We start from the raw sequence: 22,740 nt of genomic DNA, 5'->3' as shown, positions 1-22,740 counted from the left end.
AATTAAACTTTATAGTCACATGATGCTATGTTTAAAAAGGAGTCAACAAGGCCTATGATGAAGAGTTCACCATCCCTACTGTGAAGCATGAAGGTGGATTTCTGATGTTTTAGGTGTGAACTACATGGGCACATCGAGTTTAGTCAGATTTGATGGCAAGATGAATACAGCATGTTGTCAGAGAATACTGGGAGGCAATTTGCACTCATCGACCTAGAAGCTGTGCATACCCAACATAACAATAATCCCCAAAACAAGGCCAAATCGACCTATTGTTGCCTACGCTAGATACAAATAAACGTTCTGGAATGGCCATTACAGTCTCCTGACCTCAATAATATCAAGTCTCTCAAACGTGCAGCTCAGCCAAATCATTTACAGGAGCTGTAGGCTTTTGCCAAGAAGAATGGGCACCTTTACCAACTGAGAAAATGAAGTCCGGCATCTACAACTATGACAAGACTACAAGCCGTAATTGTTATGTTTTCTTTAACCACCTGAGCGGTCTGGACGAGCTCAGCTCGTCCAACACCGCCGGAGGCTGCCGCTCAGGCCCTGCTGGGCCGATTTTAATGAAATAAAAAGCAGCACACGCAGCCGGCACTTTGCCAGCCGCGTGTGCTACCTGATCGCCGCCGCAGCGCGGCGATCCGCCGCGTGCAGCGGCGAAAGAGGGTCCACCCAGCCGCCCGAGCCCAGCGTAGCCGGAACAAACAGTTCCGGCCAGCGCTAAGGGCTGGATCGGAGGCGGCTGACTTCAGGACGTCGGCTGACGTCCATGACGTCACTCCGCTCGTCGCCATGGCGACGAGGTAAGCGAAACACGGAAGGCCGCTCATTGCGGCCTCCCGTGTTACTTCTGGCCGCCGGAGGCGATCAGAAGAACGCATCCGGAGCGCCCTCTAGTGGGCTTTCAAAGTTGGCTGCATGAAATAGTTTTTTTTTTATTTAAAAAAAACCCTCCCGCAGCCGCCCTGGCGATCTTATCAGAACGCCAGGGTGGTTAATTATTGTGTTCTTATGACATATAAGTTTAATTTGAAATTCATGAAAAATCACGGATATGTTTTTTTCTTATTACTCATGCTTTCCTTAAAGAATAATGCACGTTTTACAAAATTTGCTAGGGCATGTAAAATTATAAGCATATCTGTATCATCATTAAGTACCCCTGAATTTGGGGAAAGAAACACTGAATCAAGCTCATGGAGGGCTAGATTACCTTACCTTGAGAAGCCTGAGGCTGCTTCTTGTTGTCTTCGGGGTCCCACCTTTTCCCATATCCTCAGTCCTCTTCTTCGACTTGCTCCATCAGACAAATAGCCTCTTGGAAGTTTACCCCAGCTAAGATGAGCAGTTCAGAACTGCACATGCACAGAAAAAGGAAGCACTCATCCACACACACTTTCTTTCTTTGTACATGAACAGTTCAGAACTCACTCATGCACAGTTCAGAATTGCTCATCACCACTGGGGGAAAATTCTGGGAGGCTGGTGAGAGAAGAGACGTGTGACACAGACGTGTGGGTACTGGAGGGGGGACCCTAAAGACAACGAGCAGTATCAGACTTCTCAGAATAAGGTAATCTAGCCTTCCAGTGACCTTAATTCAATCCTTAACTTAAATTAACGGGTGCTTTAAAGCCCAGGTTCTCAACGTTTGTACCCTAGGGGGTACTTCTGAGGGTTCCAGGGGGTCCTCGGGCTTGATATACCTAACCAAGAATAACAAATTTAGAGTTTTAGAAAATTATAAATCTTATTTTAACAACTCCAAATTTGTATTTTAGCTAATTAAATGCAATAGTAAATCTTAGGAAGGTGTTTAGAACCAATTATCATGTACTACGATTATATATGTATTTGTCAAGGGGTACTCGTGATAATTTTTATTATGCTAGGCGGTACTTGGTGAGTACAGGGTTTTAAAAGGGGTACATACCAATAACATGTTGAGAAACACTGCTTTAAAGTGACTCTGTAACAAAAATTACAACGTTTTTTCTACCATCCTACAAGTTCCTAAACCTATTCTAATCTGTTCTGGTTTACTGCAGCACTTTGTACTATCATGGTCTCTGTAATAAATCAATGTATCTTTCCCTTGTCAGACTTGTCGGCCTGTGTCTGGAAGGCTGCCAACTCTTCCGTGCTTGTCTGTTCCTCTATGCACACTCCAGTGTGTGTTTTATTTACATAAGCCAGCAGCTTCTCTGCTATCTTATCAGTGATAGAAGAGAGCTGGATAAAAATCCTCCTCTGTTAGGCTGTGAAAGTAGCTGGCTGACACATACTGAGGAATTACAAACACAGGCACATGCAGAGCTGTCTGCAGGAAGCCTGTAATGTTCAGTGCATGAGAGAAGAAGGGGACAGAAGGTAAACACACAAATGATCTTTTGAGATTCAAAAGGAAAGCTGTATACAACCTGCTTGTGTATGGATGTATTTTCTATGTGTGGACATATTGTACATCAATCTACTTCCTGTTTTGGTGGCCATTTTGTTTGTTTATAAACAAACTTTTTAAAACTGTTTTTGACTACTTTTAATGCGGCGGGGAGCGGCGAAATTGTGACAGAGGGTAATAGGAGATGTCCCCTAACACACTGGTATGTTTTCTTTTGTGCGATTTTAACAATACAGATTCTCTTTAACCCTCTGGGCGATACAATTATATCGCCCAGGAGGTGGCGCAGCAATTTTTTGTTTTTTAAATCATGTAGCCAGCCCAGGGCTCGCTACATGATAGCCGCAGCGCAGCGGCATCCCCCCACCCACTCCGATCGCCTTCGGCGATCAGAGTAAGCAGGAAATCCCGTTCAGAACGGGATTTCCTGCTGGGCTTCCCCGGTCGCCATGGCGACGGGGCGGGATGACGTCACCGACGTCTTGGATGTCGTGATGTCAGAGGGAGTCCCGATCCACCCCTCAGCGCTGCCTGGCCTGATTGGCCAGGCTGCGCAAGGGGTCGGGGAGGGGGGGGGGATGCGCGGCACGGCGAGCGGCGGCGGATCGGCGGCGATCGGAAGTTACACGCAGCTAGCAAAGTGCTAGCTGCGTGTAACAAAAAAAAATTTATGCAAATCGGCCCACCAGGGCCTGAGAAATCCTCCTGCGCGATATACCCCGAGCTCAGCTCGGGATTATCGCTCAGGAGGTTAAAGGACGTTATTAAATGCTTTTAAGCAGAGCTAGGCTATGTGTTATAATTTTCCTTTATATTAGAGACCTGTAGAAGGAGGTTAAAAAAACCTTTTGTTTGCATGACAGAAGTGTTAAATCTTTTTCCTGTTCCACACATTGGGCTTGATTCACAATGTGCGCAAAAGTCCGCGAACGGCACTTCACGTGCTAACTGTTTAGCACACCCGTGCTAAACAGTTAGCACGGCTTTGTGAATCAAGCCCATTGTATTAAAAGAAGTTGTGTTATGACTAATTCTGATTTTGTGTATGTTTGTCACAGATGCTCAATACTATATACAGATGCTCTATTTCTGTCACTCTAAACAATTAGTCAATCAATAAATCAGTGGTCTTTAGTGTGAAGATCTTTGGAACAAATGCTGTACGGAAATAAGACAGATTGCTAAACAACGTTGTAAAACACTGTCACTGGATTCTTACCCAAGTGCATGAAATACACTCACTTGCAATGATAAAAATGTAGTGACTGTATGTGCTTTTAGGCTGGTCTGCACATGCACAGTTCGCTAAAACTGTAACTGCGCAGACGCAAAATGCTCCCAGTTACAGGAGCGTGATCTACTATTGGTAGCGTAGTCTACTTTGGTAGATGCTGACTACTGCACATGCGTGGCGCATGTGCAGTACTCAGCATCTACCAAAGTAGACTACAGAATAACGGAGTGGGCCAGGTGGACTGCAAGGGGGCCCAGAGCATAATTGGGGCTGAAGAAAACCCCAGGTAAGTATGGATGCTTGAGCAACATTCATCTCAGGCTTCCTTTAAGGCTAAGGGGAGTGATGTTTGAGTGCCTCATTTGTATATGTTACGGCCAGAACCCGAAGTTTGGCCAGAACTAGAAGTGGCCGGCCACTTCGGGTTCTGGCCGGCCAATGTGCGAACTGGCCGCTGCGCTGCGGCCAATGTGAGAAATGCAACAATTCCTGTAAGGTTAATGGGATGTTGTGGCCGCAGCGCAGCGGGCAAATGTATCACACATCTTTACTTTATTCAATGACATTAAGCCGCCCGGCTTTTTCTCTGCCTCTCTCCTCCCCCCCCCCCCCCCCGCCTCTCTCTCCTCCCCCCGCCTCTCTCTCTTCTTCTCTTATGGGCAGCCGGGCGGGGACACGCGTGTCCCTCCGGAGTCGTTCGTCGCGGCAGGGGAATCCTGCCGTTCTTGCAGAGCGGGCGCTGGCAGAAGCGATGTCTGCAGCCTCCCCGCTCTGCTCTCCTGCCGCGACGAACGACTCTCCTGGACACGCGTGTCCCCCGCCCGGCTGCCCATAAGAGAAGGAAGAGAGAGAGGCGAGGGGAGGAGAGAGAGGCGAGGGGAAGAGAGAAAGCGGGGAAAAAGCCGGTCGGCTTAATGTCATTGAATAAAGTAAAGATGTGTGATACATTTGCCCGCTGCGCTGCGGCCACAACATCCCATTAACTTTACAGGAATTGTTGCATTTCTCACATTGGCCGCAGCGCAGCGGCCAGTTCGCACATTGGCCGGCCAGAACCCGAAGTGGCCGGCCACTTCTAGTTCTGGCCGAACTTCGGGTTCTGGCCGTAACATATACATAAAACAGGGATCTATAAACTTTTGCCGAGGAAAAAAGTGAATCTAGTGATGTTCTAAGTAGGCTTAGTATTATACGTGCCCCTCTTTATCTCATCAGGTCATGTCAGTTCAGGTATGCCTTAAAGGGGAACTGAAGTAAGAGGTATACGGAGGCTGCCATATTTATTTCCTTTTAATCAATACCAGTTGCCTGACAGCCCTGCTGGTCTACTTCTCTGCAGTAGTATCTGAATAACACCAGAAACAAGCATGCAGCTAGTCTTGTCAGATCTGACTTTAAAGTCTGAAACACCTGATCTGCTGCATGCTTGTTCAGGGGCTATGGCTAATAGTATTAGAGGCAGAGGATCAGCAGGGCAGCCAGGCAACTGGTATTGCTTAAAAGGAAATAAACATGGCAGCCTCCATATACCTCTCTCTTCAGTTCCCCTTTAAATCAAATTGTACAAATGTTTTTGATCTGTCCTCTTGGTCAACTTTCACTCCAACTCTTTGGAAGGTCTTCTATTAACAAAAAGGGAGTTTTTTTTTTTACTTTGTACAGCACCATAGAAGATGATGGTGCTATAAAAAGAAATAATATATAAATAAAGGCCTGAAGGACTGCAGCATACCGGTATTCACCATTTTCTTCTTTAAAAAAAAATAAATTACTAATCACATGTACCTACCGTATTTGAGAGAGAGAGAGAGAGAGAGAGAGAGAGAGAGAGGAAGGGGGAGAGAGAGAGAGAGAAAGGGGGAGAGAGAGAGAGAAACACAGGCAAGTGTCCTGTAATGAACTTGCATTTCCCTTATATTTCTCTCCGTGTCCGACATTTACATGGATTTCTTGTTTTTAGTTGCCAGGCTGATTTTTCTTTTTCTGTTACTGCTTCTTTGCTACTCCTAACTTTTAACCCTCTCTAAACTGCACTGCACTCTGCAGATAAAATTTTAGAAGAAAAAGTGCTGAACAATTTTGGTAAAGTTTTAATTTAAATGTAGTAGAAAAATACAGCATTTCTATCAGATATAATAGACTTTTCTAGCTACTGATAAAATACTTTTCAAACAAACATTTTCTGCACTTCTTGTCCAAACAGAAAACATTTGTTGCTGTGCTCAGCATTGCAGAAAAAAAGCTCAAACACTGCGCAATAATTCAGCATGCAGACAAGTAAAACCATCAGACGTGTCAGAAACATGAAAATCATTATACACTTTTAATTTGTCTCCTTGCTTTCTTCCATTGCTAAATACCTGCTTTCATACATACACACTGTCTGCCAAATCCTTCACTTAATACACTAAAAAAATAACATGCAATTGCTTTTATTTGACAGAAACAATTTTTACATTTATGTGAACAATGTTTTCTCTTTTAAAACAAGTTGTACATGATGCTGATTCTGCATATTTCACATTTGCTTTAATAATGTTCCTATACCAAGAACTAAACGGTAAAGTGACCCTCTAATTACATTTTCCAAGTGTGATTGAAATTTCAAACTAAAAGAATTGCAGAGAATTCTTAACTAAAGCTTTAATCATGGCTCTTCATCAGTCATCACTATTGCTGCATATTGCTGGAGAGGCTCTAATTGTCTGCATTTGGAGGGTTTAACACTTCCTGACAGAGAGGCTATTAAGGGGAACTATTCTCACATAACTGTCACGGGCAGGAACAAAGGACCTTGCAACTCAATGTGTACAAACCACTAACATTCTTAAATGACCTTTTTTTTCATGAATTTCATCCCTTTAAGCCAACAGGCTATAGAGAGAAGCAAGGTGTAATAAAACAGTAAACCTATACATTCTTCAGGGGGATTTTATCTATAGCTCAAAAACAATTGTTATTTTGTAGGGAAAAAAAATCTCATTAGCTGTTGTGAGTTGCTTGGAGTAAAAAGACTTAAAACTAAGGTTGCTCTCAGGACTGCTTTGAACTTAACAAGCACCGATTGTGGAGCAGACTAGTTAATGAAAGGAAATTAAATTTTTTTGCCAACTTCCCTTACTAGCCGCCTTCATGAGCCTGAAACAAGCAACTGAAGTTTTCTTTTTAATTTTTTAGAGGCTTTTCTCCTGTTATTTATTGGAGGAATTATATGTAGAATAGTCTAAGCATATTTATCACATTTTAAATAGTTATCTTTTAGAAGCATTTCTGTGGTGACTGCAGATGTCAAGGCATACGTGAATTGGATTTACGTGAATTCGTTTTACATGCATATATTTTTAAAGTTTTTTTTATTTTAAAGTACACTGTTTCCCACATTATCCTGACTCAAACCCACATTATCTTTGTAAATGGTTTTACGCAATGCAATTTTTTTTCCTCCGTTACACAGTTTACTTTGTAATGACGGTTTACTGGCTATAAAATGGTTTGAACCACATTTTTATGACAGATGGTATCAGCCTTTTTTGTGCTCTGTTTTACTTCGTTCTGTCCTTTTAAAAAGAAACTGGTAAAAAGCAACTGCATTTGAAACAAAAGAGAATCATCTCCCCCTGCTGACAGTTTCATGGAAAACATGACAGGCAAATAGAAGACGAGACAGAAACAAGCTGCAGCCGACAGACTATAATGCGCTTATTTATGGCCCATTATGGATTGTAAACTCTGAAATTTAATCACTTCGTTTGGCCACTGCAGAAAGCCATCTCTCAATGGTAGCTCCGCTTCCTGTCAGCTGATTGGGTAGTGCTTTGAGTTTTCCTCCTTGCCATATAATAATGATCAGGTATAATTTACATTCCACTTATGGTATTAATTTTACATTCCTCTGAATGAGCAGGGTCAGAAGGTTGTAAAATCAAACATTAAATGAATCGGAGGAGACAGTAGTGCAATATACGACTGCCCTAAGGACATAGTGCAATGGCTGATGGGATTAACGTGAGTCTCATTTCCTGCCTTTACAGGATGCAGATGAAGCTGTCAGAATTGCAAGGGAAATTGGTAAGTTCTTAAATTAGCTATGGTGGGATTTGTATGCCTCTTAGCAGACATGCTTGGCTAAATTAAATGTGTAATTGCTAATACCTATAGAACAAATAATGTTTTAATAGTTTAAGATCTCATTTGCTCTTGGCTTTTGAAGAAGCTTAGCGCTAGCTCCTTTATTCTTTCCAACTAACACCATATGTTGTCTGTGCAAATTTAATGTGACATTGTAGTCAATGGAAAGTCCTATGTGTTTGTATTACTTACTGTATGACTGAACCAGATTAGCACAACATTTTCTGAGTAATATTTACATGTGAATTTATTTTTATAATGCCTGAATATTATGTCCTTTAAGTTCTCGTAATAATTTTAAAGTTTTGTTTATTTGAATAGTGTGTTAACAATGCTTTCATCAGGTTCTGTGTGGAAGCAAGGCAGAGTTCTAGTTATAATTGTATTTTGCATTTTGAGTAGAATGTAAAGGGGTTAAAACTAACAAGTTGTTCTCTATACTTCCTGAGAGAGATTTCTTTACCCCCTTTGGCTGTACATTGCTATCTGTGTCCTTATAGAGAGATTCCATTACTACCTGTGCCTAATGATAACAGAGAAAACCGGGGCGATTGCCATTGTTGGAGATGCACAGTATAAAAAACAAAACAGATAATGTTTTCTGTTCCTATCTGGACAACATTGACTACTGCACAGGATATCCAAACCAGTTGCTGTGTAAGCACCGAATTGTAATGTTACAATTTACATTTTGTAAATGGTGAATTAAATCTATGTGCACACATTGTCATCCAAAATAATTGTTCATGATAGTGTCAGGTGCATCTCTAGAATAAGCAATTCTCTTTAGCGATCTGTCAAGTTAGTTGCTAATAGATTAGCCACTGTTGTAGCAAAGCAACTCATCTGTACACTGTTTAATGGAAAATGGTCATTCAAAGAGATCGTATTGTTGTTATCAAGTTGGTAGAGTGGACAACGTGCAGCATATGACTTAGCAGAAGGGGTAATGGGGGAGAACATTTCCTTTGGCCTTGGCATGGCGGAGATGATCCAGTACTCCAGATCACTCAGCAATGCATTGGGGGGATCAGGGGCTGCCATACACCCACTAGATACTGGGGAGAGGCCACCTTAGCCAAGACTCGTGCAGGGTGTGTGTGTGGCTTAACGCTACATATAGATAGTGCAACTTATTCACTCTAAAGTGACCGATCGTAATAGTTTTAAGCACCTGTCTACTGTCCATACAGGAACTTCAGTATGTAAGCCCTTTCCTCATTTTCTCTTATGCCCTTCCTTTTATCCCCTACACCCAAATTGAACTTAAAGAGAAACTCTGACCAAGAATTGAACTTTATCCCAATCAGTAGCTGATAACCCCTTTTACATGAGAAATCTATTCCTTTTCACAAACAGACCATCAGGGGGCGCTCTATGACTGATATTGTGGTGAAACCCCTCCCACAAGAAACTCTTGAGTACGTACTCCTGGCAGTTTCCTGTCTGTGAACCTTGCTGCATTGTGGGAAATGGCTACATCTGTTTGCAACTGCCAAAAAAAGCATGCAGCAGCTACATCACCTGCCAACAGTAAAAATGTCACCATGTAATAAATTTCAGAATGTAAATCAGGGATTTAAAACATTTTACAATGGGCAAACACTGACTAAATCATTTATACATAATTATTGTAAAAATGAAGCACTTTTTTATTACATTATTTTCACTGGAGTTCCTCTAACTTCTACATCCTTCAGAAGTCAAGGGCAGGAGATTTGGGCGCAGCAGGCGCCACAATAGGCCATAATGGGAATTACGGCTATAGCCGCGCACAGTGAGTAACTTCTGCAACGTTAGAATACTGAGCTTAAGCTACTTTTAATACCCTGTAATTCGGCCGCCAGGGAAAGCTGGAAGCCAAATCACATCATTCCCTACCATCCATGTCTACCTGGAGGTGGAATAGTAATGAACACTGCCGGGACTTGTACAGGAGCAGGGTAAGCTGTATATCGTCTGTATCCTGCGCCCAAGTCTCCCGGCAGGTATTTCATAGGTACACTTCAGAATGCTATACCTGCATCCCTAACATATGATGCAGTGATGAGTTTCCTCCTTTCCCTTTCTGATATGCGTTCTATAGTTATTCCTTTGGAGAAATTACTAGGGGAACCCCCAGGTGTCTGCTTACTGGAGTACTAGGTATATTCGTAAACAGGTGGAAGGAAGCTCATAAGTAATATAAGGAGGCAAGCTGAAATTTCATTTCTGTTGTTCATCCCAGCTGCTTTGTGCTTCTGTTAGTTTACGTCCGCAGCAAATCTGTTTCTTAAAAAAAAAATACAGTTAGGAAGTCACAATAAACAATTCTATAACTTATATGGATTGGCTTCCATTTTTATAAAAATATTTACAAGCAACCTGCTCAGATATGAAGCAGTTAGAAAAGATGTATTGTTTACTGTAACACAGGACATGTGGCAAACTGTGGTGTTCATATGACCAAATGATCAAAGTCTGATCTTGTGTTTAATTGCTCCCTGCTGCTAGGCTACCCAGTTATGATCAAGGCCTCAGCAGGTGGCGGTGGAAAAGGCATGAGGATTGCTTGGGATGATGAAGAGACCAGGTGAGAAGCTGTCCACAGTGCTAACCTTGATTAATGCTGCACTTACCAAATCTTCCATTGTGGAATTGTCACTTCAAAGTAATTTCAAGTCTAAAGAAGTCTGTTTCTGTCCTTCGATTTCCTTGTGTGTTTGTCAAAGTACTGCTTGTTTACAAAATGACAGTACTGGATTTGTGGTCTCTGATCAAGTGCATGGGAACAGCTTACAGTGGTTGCTTCAGTGGTGAGAACCTATGATGTCACACCTCTGTTACACAAGCATCTTCTAAGATGCTATATAAGCACCTTCTATGATGCTACTTAAAGTGAACCTGAACCCTGCACAGGACAGAAGAAAAATAGAAAGAAATGCACCATGTATGTATTTAGAGAGTTTAGCCTAATTCAGGATTTATTGCAGGATTTGCATCAGCTGTAACAAAGAAATGTGTAAAGGTTATTATGCTGTTTCTTATATTTCATTTATTTCATTTATTGTATTTATAAAGCGCCAACATATTACGCAACGCTGATCTTTTAGAGCAGAGAGGAAGTTAATATGTCAAGAGGGTTTATTACTGTTATTTTTGAAAATATGGGCTTTTAATTAGTGATGAACGTAAAACTGAAAAAATTCAACTTTATTTCCAAATAAAATATTGGCGCCATCCATTGTACTAGGGAAATATTTTAAACGTTGCAATAACTGGGTCAAATGGGCAAATAAAATGTGTAGGTTTGATCCACAGTAGACCATTTTATTTTAAAACTAGAATGGCCAAAAACTGAGAAATAAAGAATTTTTTTGCATTTATTCCCATTAAAATGCATTTAGAATAAATTAATTAAAATCTTAGCATAATGTACCACCCAAAAAAGCCTAATTGGTGGCAAAGGAAACAAGATATATATGATTTTGTTGTGATGAGTAGTGATAAAGTTATTGGGGAGGATCGATGAAAGGTGAAAATTGCTTTGGTGCTAAGGGGAAAACACCCCTCAGTGGTGAAGTGGTTAAGCATGCACAAAGTATTGAAATGAACCTTAGTCATTGTGCAACCTCTTTATCTGTAGTCTTGATAACATTTCTATATTTTTTCTTGAACAAACTGCCAGTGAATGTTGGATTATAAAGTATTAGGCGAAACCACCGCTCCCCGTCCTCATCTTTATTCTTACACCTACGACTGTAGAGACACAGAACTGAACTTTTAGGTTCACATTTTTTCTTGTAAACCTGTAATCATGAAAGGATAGGTGTTCCTGATGTATCCCTACATCTCTATAGATTAGTAAGTCTATCATCACATCATCACACTGACTACTGGACATAGTCCTTGAGATGCAAATTAATTTGGCTTTCATGCAAATGGGGTAAACATTGTATGCAGCTTGGACTTTAACCAATCCCACAAAAAAAATGACAGGAAGTGCATTTGATTGGCTAAGTTTCAAGCTGCATATGGTTTGCCTTATATTTGCATGCAAGCTGGAATTATAAGCATCTCATTGACCATCTCTACTGGCTATTAAAGAGACTCTGAAGCGAGAATAAAACTCGCTTCAGAGCTTATATTCAGCAGGGGCATGTGTGTCCCTGCTAAAACGCCGTTATCCCGCTGCTGAACGGGGGTCCCTTATCCCCCAAACCCCCCCTTGCAAAATCTACGACCAACTTGGTCGTAGATTTTGCTGCTGTTGAGGCAGGGCTAACGGCTGCAGCCCTGCCTCTCAGCGCGTCTATCAGCGGCGGATCTCCGCCTCTTCCCGCCCCTCTCAGTAAAGGAAGACTGAGAGGGGCGGGGGAGAGGTGGAGATACGTGCTGACAGACGCGTGTGAGGGCAGGGCTGCGGCCATTAGCCCTGCCTCACCAGAAAAGATCCCCGCAAAGAACGGAGGGGATTTGGGAGATAAGGGACCCCGTTCAGCTGTGGGATAGCGGCGGTTTAGCAGGGGCACACATGTCTCTGCTGAATATTAGAGCTGAAGCGAGTTTTATTCTCGCTTCAGACTCTCTTTAAGCGCTCAGGTTACAGCTATTCAGCCTTATAGCTGTATTCATGATCATAGGACAAAACCTAATATTGTGTAAAGAGAAAAACTTTTTCCTGAAATAATTCTATTATTAACTGGAAATGTTTACTGTGTTAATGGAGAACTTCGATACAGGCTTCAGGACACTAAAACTACAGAAGTTTGAAAAACAGATAGCCTTGTACTCTTTGCAGAATGCAAACTTACTGTTTATTTAAAGAGAACCCGAGGTGGGGTTCTCACAACAAAATCCCCATACAGAGGCTGGCTCTGCCTATTGAGCCCAGCCTCTATTGCTAATCAGATCCCCGCTAAATCCCCCCCCCCCCTGCGCTCAGCCAGACCACATAAATCTCAGCCGCGCTGCCGACGCGCAGCGTGTCGTAGCGGGCTGTGTTTAGCTTCCTAACGTCAGTCTCCGCTCTCCCCGCCTCCTGTATCGCTCCGGTCCCCGCCCACGTCCCTTCCCTCCACGCTGATTGGAGGGAAGGGACACGGGCGGGGACCGGAGCTCTGCAGGAGGCGGGGGGAGCACCGAGACTGACGTTAAGAAGGTAAAAGACAGAGGCGCTGCGCTATTTTGGCACAACTTCTGAGCTGCTCCTTTTTTGTATTTTGCCTGAAGAAGCGGGCTTGAGACCCGTGAAACGCGTTGCAATTGTTTATCTTGGAGTACAGATTAAATGTTTTTGCATATTGATCACAGTGGTTGTGTTTGAAATTTGCCAAACACACAATTGGAGAACCTCACTCCCAAACAGTTCTCTGCTGCTTTATAAAGCCTGCAGGCTGCTTATAAGCCAATGAGAAGTGCACACATAATACACCTAGCTTGCAGTGATAATCAAGCAAAAGCTGAGCAAGTCAGCCAATTAGTAGGAGAGGGCTTCAGTTGCATATAGACAATGGCTATATGACCAGCAGGGGGCACCAGCGTGCAGGATATTCCCTCTCATCTGCCCCCCTCCTAACTAAACTGCATGGGATACTACAATGATTAAAAACAATGGTGCATGAGCCAGCCTGGGGCCCCGGGAACTCTCACTGCCCGGGGCCCCAGAACCAGCATCTAACACCATATGTGAGCGCAGCCAAAACCTTGGAGCTGTCACCTCCAAGGCCTGTCTCCTACTGCTCTAAAACTTACCAAACACACAATTGGAGAACCTCACTCCCAAACAGTTCTCTGCTGCTTTATAAAGCCTGCAGGCTGCTTATAAGCCAATGAGAAGTGCACACATAATACACCTAGCTTGCAGTGATAATCAAGCAAAAGCTGAGCAAGTCAGCCAATTAGTAGGAGAGGGCTTCAGTTGCATATAGACAATGGCTATATGACCAGCAGGGGGCACCAGCGTGCAGGATATTCCCTCTCATCTGCCCCCCTCCTAACTAAACTGCATGGGATACTACAATGATTAAAAACAATGGTGCATGAGCCAGCCTGGGGCCCCGGGAACTCTCACTGCCCGGGGCCCCAGAACCAGCATCTAACACCATATGTGAGCGCAGCCAAAACCTTGGAGCTGTCACCTCCAAGGCCTGTCTCCTACTGCTCTAAAACTTACCAAACACACAATTGGAGAACCTCACTCCCAAACAGTTCTCTGCTGCTTTATAAAGCCTGCAGGCTGCTTATAAGCCAATGAGAAGTGCACACATAATACACCTAGCTTGCAGTGATAATCAAGCAAAAGCTGAGCAAGTCAGCCAATTAGTAGGAGAGGGCTTCAGTTGCATATAGACAATGGCTATATGACCAGCAGGGGGCACCAGCGTGCAGGATATTCCCTCTCATCTGCCCCCCTCCTAACTAAACTGCATGGGATACTACAATGATTAAAAACAATGGTGCATGAGCCAGCCTGGGGCCCCGGGAACTCTCACTGCCCGGGGCCCCAGAACCAGCATCTAACACCATATGTGAGCGCAGCCAAAACCTTGGAGCTGTCACCTCCAAGGCCTGTCTCCTACTGCTCTAAAACTTACCAAACACACAATTGGAGAACCTCACTCCCAAACAGTTCTCTGCTGCTTTATAAAGCCTGCAGGCTGCTTATAAGCCAATGAGAAGTGCACACATAATACACCTAGCTTGCAGTGATAATCAAGCAAAAGCTGAGCAAGTCAGCCAATTAGTAGGAGAGGGCTTCAGTTGCATATAGACAATGGCTATATGACCAGCAGGGGGCACCAGCGTGCAGGATATTCCCTCTCATCTGCCCCCCTCCTAACTAAACTGCATGGGATACTACAATGATTAAAAACAATGGTGCATGAGCCAGCCTGGGGCCCCGGGAACTCTCACTGCCCGGGGCCCCAGAACCAGCATCTAACACCATATGTGAGCGCAGCCAAAACCTTGGAGCTGTCACCTCCAAGGCCTGTCTCCTACTGCTCTAAAACTTACCAAACACACAATTGGAGAACCTCACTCCCAAACAGTTCTCTGCTGCTTTATAAAGCCTGCAGGCTGCTTATAAGCCAATGAGAAGTGCACACATAATACACCTAGCTTGCAGTGATAATCAAGCAAAAGCTGAGCAAGTCAGCCAATTAGTAGGAGAGGGCTTCAGTTGCATATAGACAATGGCTATATGACCAGCAGGGGGCACCAGCGTGCAGGATATTCCCTCTCATCTGCCCCCCTCCTAACTAAACTGCATGGGATACTACAATGATTAAAAACAATGGTGCATGAGCCAGCCTGGGGCCCCGGGAACTCTCACTGCCCGGGGCCCCAGAACCAGCATCTAACACCATATGTGAGCGCAGCCAAAACCTTGGAGCTGTCACCTCCAAGGCCTGTCTCCTACTGCTCTAAAACTTACCAAACACACAATTGGAGAACCTCACTCCCAAACAGTTCTCTGCTGCTTTATAAAGCCTGCAGGCTGCTTATAAGCCAATGAGAAGTGCACACATAATACACCTAGCTTGCAGTGATAATCAAGCAAAAGCTGAGCAAGTCAGCCAATTAGTAGGAGAGGGCTTCAGTTGCATATAGACAATGGCTATATGACCAGCAGGGGGCACCAGCGTGCAGGATATTCCCTCTCATCTGCCCCCCTCCTAACTAAACTGCATGGGATACTACAATGATTAAAAACAATGGTGCATGAGCCAGCCTGGGGCCCCGGGAACTCTCACTGCCCGGGGCCCCAGAACCAGCATCTAACACCATATGTGAGCGCAGCCAAAACCTTGGAGCTGTCACCTCCAAGGCCTGTCTCCTACTGCTCTAAAACTTACCAAACACACAATTGGAGAACCTCACTCCCAAACAGTTCTCTGCTGCTTTATAAAGCCTGCAGGCTGCTTATAAGCCAATGAGAAGTGCACACATAATACACCTAGCTTGCAGTGATAATCAAGCAAAAGCTGAGCAAGTCAGCCAATTAGTAGGAGAGGGCTTCAGTTGCATATAGACAATGGCTATATGACCAGCAGGGGGCACCAGCGTGCAGGATATTCCCTCTCATCTGCCCCCCTCCTAACTAAACTGCATGGGATACTACAATGATTAAAAACAATGGTGCATGAGCCAGCCTGGGGCCCCGGGAACTCTCACTGCCCGGGGCCCCAGAACCAGCATCTAACACCATATGTGAGCGCAGCCAAAACCTTGGAGCTGTCACCTCCAAGGCCTGTCTCCTACTGCTCTAAAACTTACCAAACACACAATTGGAGAACCTCACTCCCAAACAGTTCTCTGCTGCTTTATAAAGCCTGCAGGCTGCTTATAAGCCAATGAGAAGTGCACACATAATACACCTAGCTTGCAGTGATAATCAAGCAAAAGCTGAGCAAGTCAGCCAATTAGTAGGAGAGGGCTTCAGTTGCATATAGACAATGGCTATATGACCAGCAGGGGGCACCAGCGTGCAGGATATTCCCTCTCATCTGCCCCCCTCCTAACTAAACTGCATGGGATACTACAATGATTAAAAACAATGGTGCATGAGCCAGCCTGGGGCCCCGGGAACTCTCACTGCCCGGGGCCCCAGAACCAGCATCTAACACCATATGTGAGCGCAGCCAAAACCTTGGAGCTGTCACCTCCAAGGCCTGTCTCCTACTGCTCTAAAACTTACCAAACACACAATTGGAGAACCTCACTCCCAAACAGTTCTCTGCTGCTTTATAAAGCCTGCAGGCTGCTTATAAGCCAATGAGAAGTGCACACATAATACACCTAGCTTGCAGTGATAATCAAGCAAAAGCTGAGCAAGTCAGCCAATTAGTAGGAGAGGGCTTCAGTTGCATATAGACAATGGCTATATGACCAGCAGGGGGCACCAGCGTGCAGGATATTCCCTCTCATCTGCCCCCCTCCTAACTAAACTGCATGGGATACTACAATGATTAAAAACAATGGTGCATGAGCCAGCCTGGGGCCCCGGGAACTCTCACTGCCCGGGGCCCCAGAACCAGCATCTAACACCATATGTGAGCGCAGCCAAAACCTTGGAGCTGTCACCTCCAAGGCCTGTCTCCTACTGCTCTAAAACTTACCAAACACACAATTGGAGAACCTCACTCCCAAACAGTTCTCTGCTGCTTTATAAAGCCTGCAGGCTGCTTATAAGCCAATGAGAAGTGCACACATAATACACCTAGCTTGCAGTGATAATCAAGCAAAAGCTGAGCAAGTCAGCCAATTAGTAGGAGAGGGCTTCAGTTGCATATAGACAATGGCTATATGACCAGCAGGGGTCAGTATTGTTTAAAGGATACCCGAGGTGACATGTGTTTGAAATTTGGGGAGGTAAGTCCACCCTTACCCCCTTATTTTATTGTTTTTAAATACGGTTCCTTTTTATCCTGTTGGCGCCTCTGTTGTTATCCTACATTATTATCCACCTGGTGGATGGGTGTGTACACCCCCTCTTTTTTCTTCCTACAGAGAGCGACTTCTTAAACCTGAGTGGGGACAGGTCTAACATCCCCATATGCGCTTATAGTGGTTGCCTGGTTCTCGGCAACCCGTGTTTGTGAGTATATCTCTTAATTGTTTATTACACCAACAATCATCACCAATAATACACTATTGGAGGCTCCCGTTTCTAGTTTTGTCTCCTTACATGTTAAGAAGGTAAACATAGCCGCATAGCGCGGCTGTGATTTATGGGGTCTGGCTGAGTGCAGGGGGGATTTAGGGGGGGATCTGATTAGCAACAGAGGCTGGGCTCGATAGGCAGAGCCAGCCTCTGTATGGGAATTTTGTTGTGAGAACCCCGCCTCGGGTTCTCTTTAACATACTCACAAAATGCTGAGATTTTTTAAGTGTGACAACATGTGGTATTAAAGGACAACTGTAGTGAAAGACTATGTGGAGGCTGCCATATGTATTTTCTTTTAAGCAATACCAGTTACCTGGCTATCCTGCTGACCCTCTGTCTAATACTTTTAACCATAGACCCTGAACAAGCATATGCAGATCAGGTGTTTCTCACATTGTCAAATCTGACAAGATTAGCTGCATGCTTGTTTCTGGTGTGATTCAGACACCACTGAAGCCAAATAGACCAGCAGGGCTGCCAGGCAATTAGTATTGTTTAAAAGTAAATAAATATGGCAGCCTCCATATTCTTCTAACTTCAGTTGTCCTTAAAGTCTATACTGCCTACCTGATTCTAGGGCAGATTTTGGATGGGAACTAGTTAACCCATGAGTAGTTGTGCTAGCACCTGGATGACACCTACATGAACACAAGGACAAACATACACATAGGGGCCTGATCCAATTCACTTTTTCTCCTAAATGTTCTCCTAGGAGATAATGATTCATCTTCTGTTTAAAGTTTGCAGCACATTGCAAATGAAAAGGTTAAAAAAAGTAGGTGAAAGAGTATTTTCTTGCTTGCTGTTGGCTTAAAGGAAACCAGAGATTAAAAAAAAAGTTTTATACATACCTGGGGCTTCCTCCAGCCCCATCCGCACGGATCACCCCCACGGCACGTCCTCAGCCTTCTGTATCACCAGTACCGGGTCCCGTAACTTCCTCCAGTAGCGGCCAGTCTACACAAGAGAAGTGCACCTTCTATGTATACCTCCGGTGGCGAGATACCCAAAGAGCGCACTTCCTCTTGCACAGACTGGCTGCGACTGGAGGAAGTAACGGGACCTGGTACCAGAGCTGCAGGCAGCGGAGGATGGCGCGTGAGAGCGATCCATGCACATGGGGCTGGAGGAAGCCCCAGGCATGTATAACATTTTTTTTTAAATTCAACCATAGACCCTGCACAAGTATGCAGCAGGTCATGGGGTTTCTGACAATATTGTCAGAACTGACAAGATAAGCCACATGCTTGTTTCTGGTGTAATTCAGTTCACTACTGCAGCCAAATAGATCAGTAGGACTGCCAGGCAACTAGTATTGTTTAAAGGATACCCGAGGTGACATGTGACATGATGATAGACATGGGTATGTACAGTGCCTAGCACACAAATAACAAGGCTGTGTTCCTTTTTTTCTTTATCTGCCTCAAAGAGTTAAATATCAGGTATGTTAGTGGCTGACTCAGTCCTGACTTAGACAGGAAGTGACTACAGTGTGACTGACCATCACTGTTAAGAAATTCCAACTGTAAAACACTTTCCTAGCAGAAAATGGCTTCTGAGAGCAGGACAGAGATAAAAAGCGTCAATAGTTCATAGATTTTAGCTCGGGCATACTTCAATTAATGTGTAATTGAGCAAAAACAATAAAACAGTTAAAACTTAAAAGTAAATGTAAACTTAAAATAAAACCGTGGAGTATCTTAAAAAGTCATTTTTAGGAGAAGGAAGGTAGATACAATTGTTGATTTCATTCATTTATTTTTGCCTTGGGTGTTCTTTAACCACTTGGCGACCGCCTTAAGCCGATGGGCGGCGGCAAGGGCTGGGCCCAAACGACCGCAATACGCCCATCGGCGGCGGCGGGGGGCGTGGTTATGCGGCGATCGCGTCATTCGTGACGCGATCAGCCGCCGGCGACTGGCTCCGCCCCCCGCGCTGTAACCCGCCGGCCATTCGGAAGTGCCGGCGGGTTACTAGCACCCGGATCGCCGCACGGATAGTGTATAATAGGCTTTGTAATGTATACAAAGCCTATTATACTGGCTGCCTCCTGCCCTGGTGGTCCCAGTGTCCGAGGGACCACCAGGGCAGGCTGCAGCCACCCTAGTCTGCACCAAGCACACTGATCCTGCCCCCCCCCTTCCCTCTGATCGCCCACAGCACCCCTCAGACCCTCCCTGCCCAGACCCCTGTTTGCACCAAATCACCCCCCTAATCACCCATCAATCACTCCCTGTCACTATCTAAAAACGCTATTTTTTTTTAACCCTAAACTGCCCCCTGCTCCCTCCTGATCACCCCCCACCCCTCAGATTCTCCCCAGACCCCCCCACAGACCCCCCCCCTGTGTACTGTATGCATCTATCCCCCCTGATCACCTGCCAATCACCTGTCAATCACCCATCAATCACCCCCTGTCACTGCCACCCATCAATCAGCCCCTAACCTGCCTCTTGCGGGCAATCTGATCACCCACCCACACCAATAGATCGCCCGCAGATCCGACATCAGATCACCTCCCAAGTGCAGTGTTTACATCTGTTCTCTCCTCTAAACACCCACTAATTACCCATCAATCACCCATCAATCACCCCCTATCACCACCTGTCACAGTTACCCATCAGATCAGACCCAAAACACATTATACTACTTCTCCTGAGTACGGCAATACCACATGTGTGGCACTTTTTTGCAGCCTAACTGCGCTAAGGAGCCCAAAGTCCAATGAGCATCTTTTGGCTTTACAGGGGTGCTTACAATTAGGCACCCCCCAAAATGCCAGGACAGTGAACACACCCCACAAATGACCCCATTTTGGAAAGTAGACAATTCAAGGTATTCAGAGAGGAGCATAGTGAGTCCGTGGCAGATTTCATTTTTTTTTGTCGCAAGTTAGAAGAAATGGAAACTTTTTTTTTTTTTTGTCACAAAGTGTCATTTTCCGCTAACTTGTGACAAAAAATAAAATCTTCTATGAACTCACCATGCCTCCCACTGAATTCTTTGGGATGTCTTCTTTCCAAAATGGGGTCATTTGGGGGGTATTTATACTATCCTGGAATTTTAGCACCTCATGAAACATGACAGGGGGTCAGAATAGTCAGAGATGCTTGTAAATAGGAAAATTCACTTTTGGCACCATAGTTTGTAAACGCTATAACTTTTACCCAATCCAATAAATATACACTGAATGTTTTTTTTTTTTTTTATCAAAGACATGTAGCAGAATAACTTTCGCGCTCAAATGTATAGGAAATTTTACTTTATTTGAAAAATGTCAGCACAGAAATTTAAAAAAGTCATTTTTTTGACAAAATTCATGTCTTTTTTTTGATGAATATAATAAAAACTAAAACTCGCAGCAGCAATCAAATAGCACCAAAAGAAAGCTGTATTAGTGACAAGAAAAGGAGGTAAAATTCATTTAGGTGGTAGGTTGTATGACCGAGCAATAAACCGTGAAAGCTGCTGTGGTCTGAATGGAAATAAAGGCTCTGGTCCTTAAGGGGCGAAAAAGACTGTGGTCCTCAAATGGTTAAAAGGAAATAAATATGGCAGCCTCCATAAGACTCTCACCTCGGGTTCACTTTAAAATGCATTTTATTTATAAGATTTGAAAATATCACCTAGGAGTAAACTTGGAGAAAAAGTGAGTTGTATAGGGGGCATAGTGTCCTGACCAGGAGGGAAGTCTAGATCTCTAGCGCTTACCACTTCAGCACTACTCTGTCCTATATGTACATACATTTAATTTACTAAGCACATTTTGACACAGATTTACATTATTATAATTATTATTATTCACTTTTTTTCTCTGGTTTACTGATTTTGATGAGCTAGCCCCTTGTGATAATTTTAAGGCAGCTATCCAAGCAGAAAGTTGTCCATGCTGAAAAGATGTCCATGCTGCAATGTTTCATATAATGGCAACCTTCCATCACTGATATCTCCAGCCCTCTGACCCATTGAAAATAGCTGTTGAAATGTTCACTTCTGACTTCTTTGCCCTGCATTAGAGTGAATGGATCATGATCCGAGATTGCACTAGCGTTTTAGGACAGATGATCAAAGTGGTGGAAAACCTGTTTGAGTTAGTAGGGAAATATCACCATTGGATGTGGCGAAAGGCATACCACTGCTGGACTATTACAAAAGCAGATTAATATGGACTTTTCTTCCCTTTTGCTTGGTTTCTGATTTTGTCTGAAAGGAACCTGTTTATTTCCTTTTAAGCAATACCAGTTGCCTGGCAGTCCTGTTGGTCTCTTGGACTGCAGTAGTGTCTGAATCACACACCTGAAACAAGCATGTGGCTAATCCAGTCACACTTCAGTCAGAAACATCTGATTTATATGCTTGTACAGGATTTTTGTCTAAAAGGGAAGGCAAGAAAGGTAGAGGGGTGCAGGCATGGCTCGTGCTATGGATGACATGCCTACCCCCTCCTCCCCCGTGTTGCACCACCACCTCCCCTTCACCTACCGATATCAGATCAGCGGTGACCTGAAAAGTGCGCACCATGACCACGGAGGACTTCAGATGAGGAAGTGGCGTCATTGGTCACTTCCTGCATTTGAAGTATTCCCGCTGCTCTTCTCTCTTCAAGTCGCTGCAGGTCTGTGAGGGACGGGGAGGTGTCAGCAGGACATATCCCCACTCACACCAATGCCCTGCACTGGGAAGGGGAGACATTTTGGCTACTTATAGTGAGGGGGTTGAGCTATCTAAACTGAGGGGTGGAACTGTGGCTACCTACCTATACGTGGGGCAGGGGGCTGGTTGGGCTGACCTGTGGGCACCTATCTATACTAGGGGTGCTATCTATACTGTGGTGCATCCCTGTGGATACCCACTTATACGTGGGAGCTGCCTATACTGGGGGGGGGGGGGAGGGCTATCTATACTGGGGTGGACCTATGGCTACCTACCTATACTGAGAGAGGAGCTATCTATGCTGGTGGAGCTGACCTGTGGCTACCTGACTATATTGAGGGGCTACCTCTACTGGGGGAGTGCTATCTGTATTGTGGGAGGACCTGTGCTGTTCTACTTATACTGAGTAACAGCTTTGGTTACCTGTCCTGGGGCCTACCTAGAAAGGTGGTGGGGGAGGGGCGACCTTTCACTTCCTGTACTGAGGTTGAGGGGGCTAATTATACTGGGCAGGGGCGTAGCAATAGGGGTTGCAGAGGTTGCGACCGCATCGGGGCCCTTGGGCCAGAGGGGCCCCGAAGGGCCCTCCCTCAATTGCAGTATTAGCTCTCTATTGGTCCTGTGCTCATAATAATCACTTCTATAGATGCTTTGAATGATAATAAT

The 22,740-nt window shown here is 44.4% G+C and overlaps 1 protein-coding gene across 1 annotated transcript in view; it reads left to right on the top strand.

Moving 5' to 3' along the window:
* PCCA (propionyl-CoA carboxylase subunit alpha) overlaps positions 1-22,740 on the top strand; it is a 647,351-nt gene that overhangs the window by 197,409 nt on the left and 427,202 nt on the right. The window contains exons 8-9 of the mRNA XM_068267993.1: positions 7,676-7,712; positions 10,266-10,344. Coding sequence (XP_068124094.1) covers positions 7,676-7,712; positions 10,266-10,344 — 116 coding nt within the window. The remainder of the gene's footprint in view (positions 1-7,675; positions 7,713-10,265; positions 10,345-22,740) is intronic.

Source organism: Hyperolius riggenbachi, chromosome 2, assembly GCF_040937935.1.
Source record: "Hyperolius riggenbachi isolate aHypRig1 chromosome 2, aHypRig1.pri, whole genome shotgun sequence".
Taxonomy (NCBI): Eukaryota; Metazoa; Chordata; class Amphibia; order Anura; family Hyperoliidae; genus Hyperolius; species Hyperolius riggenbachi.
This window is presented reverse-complemented; position numbering and strand designations above follow the sequence as displayed.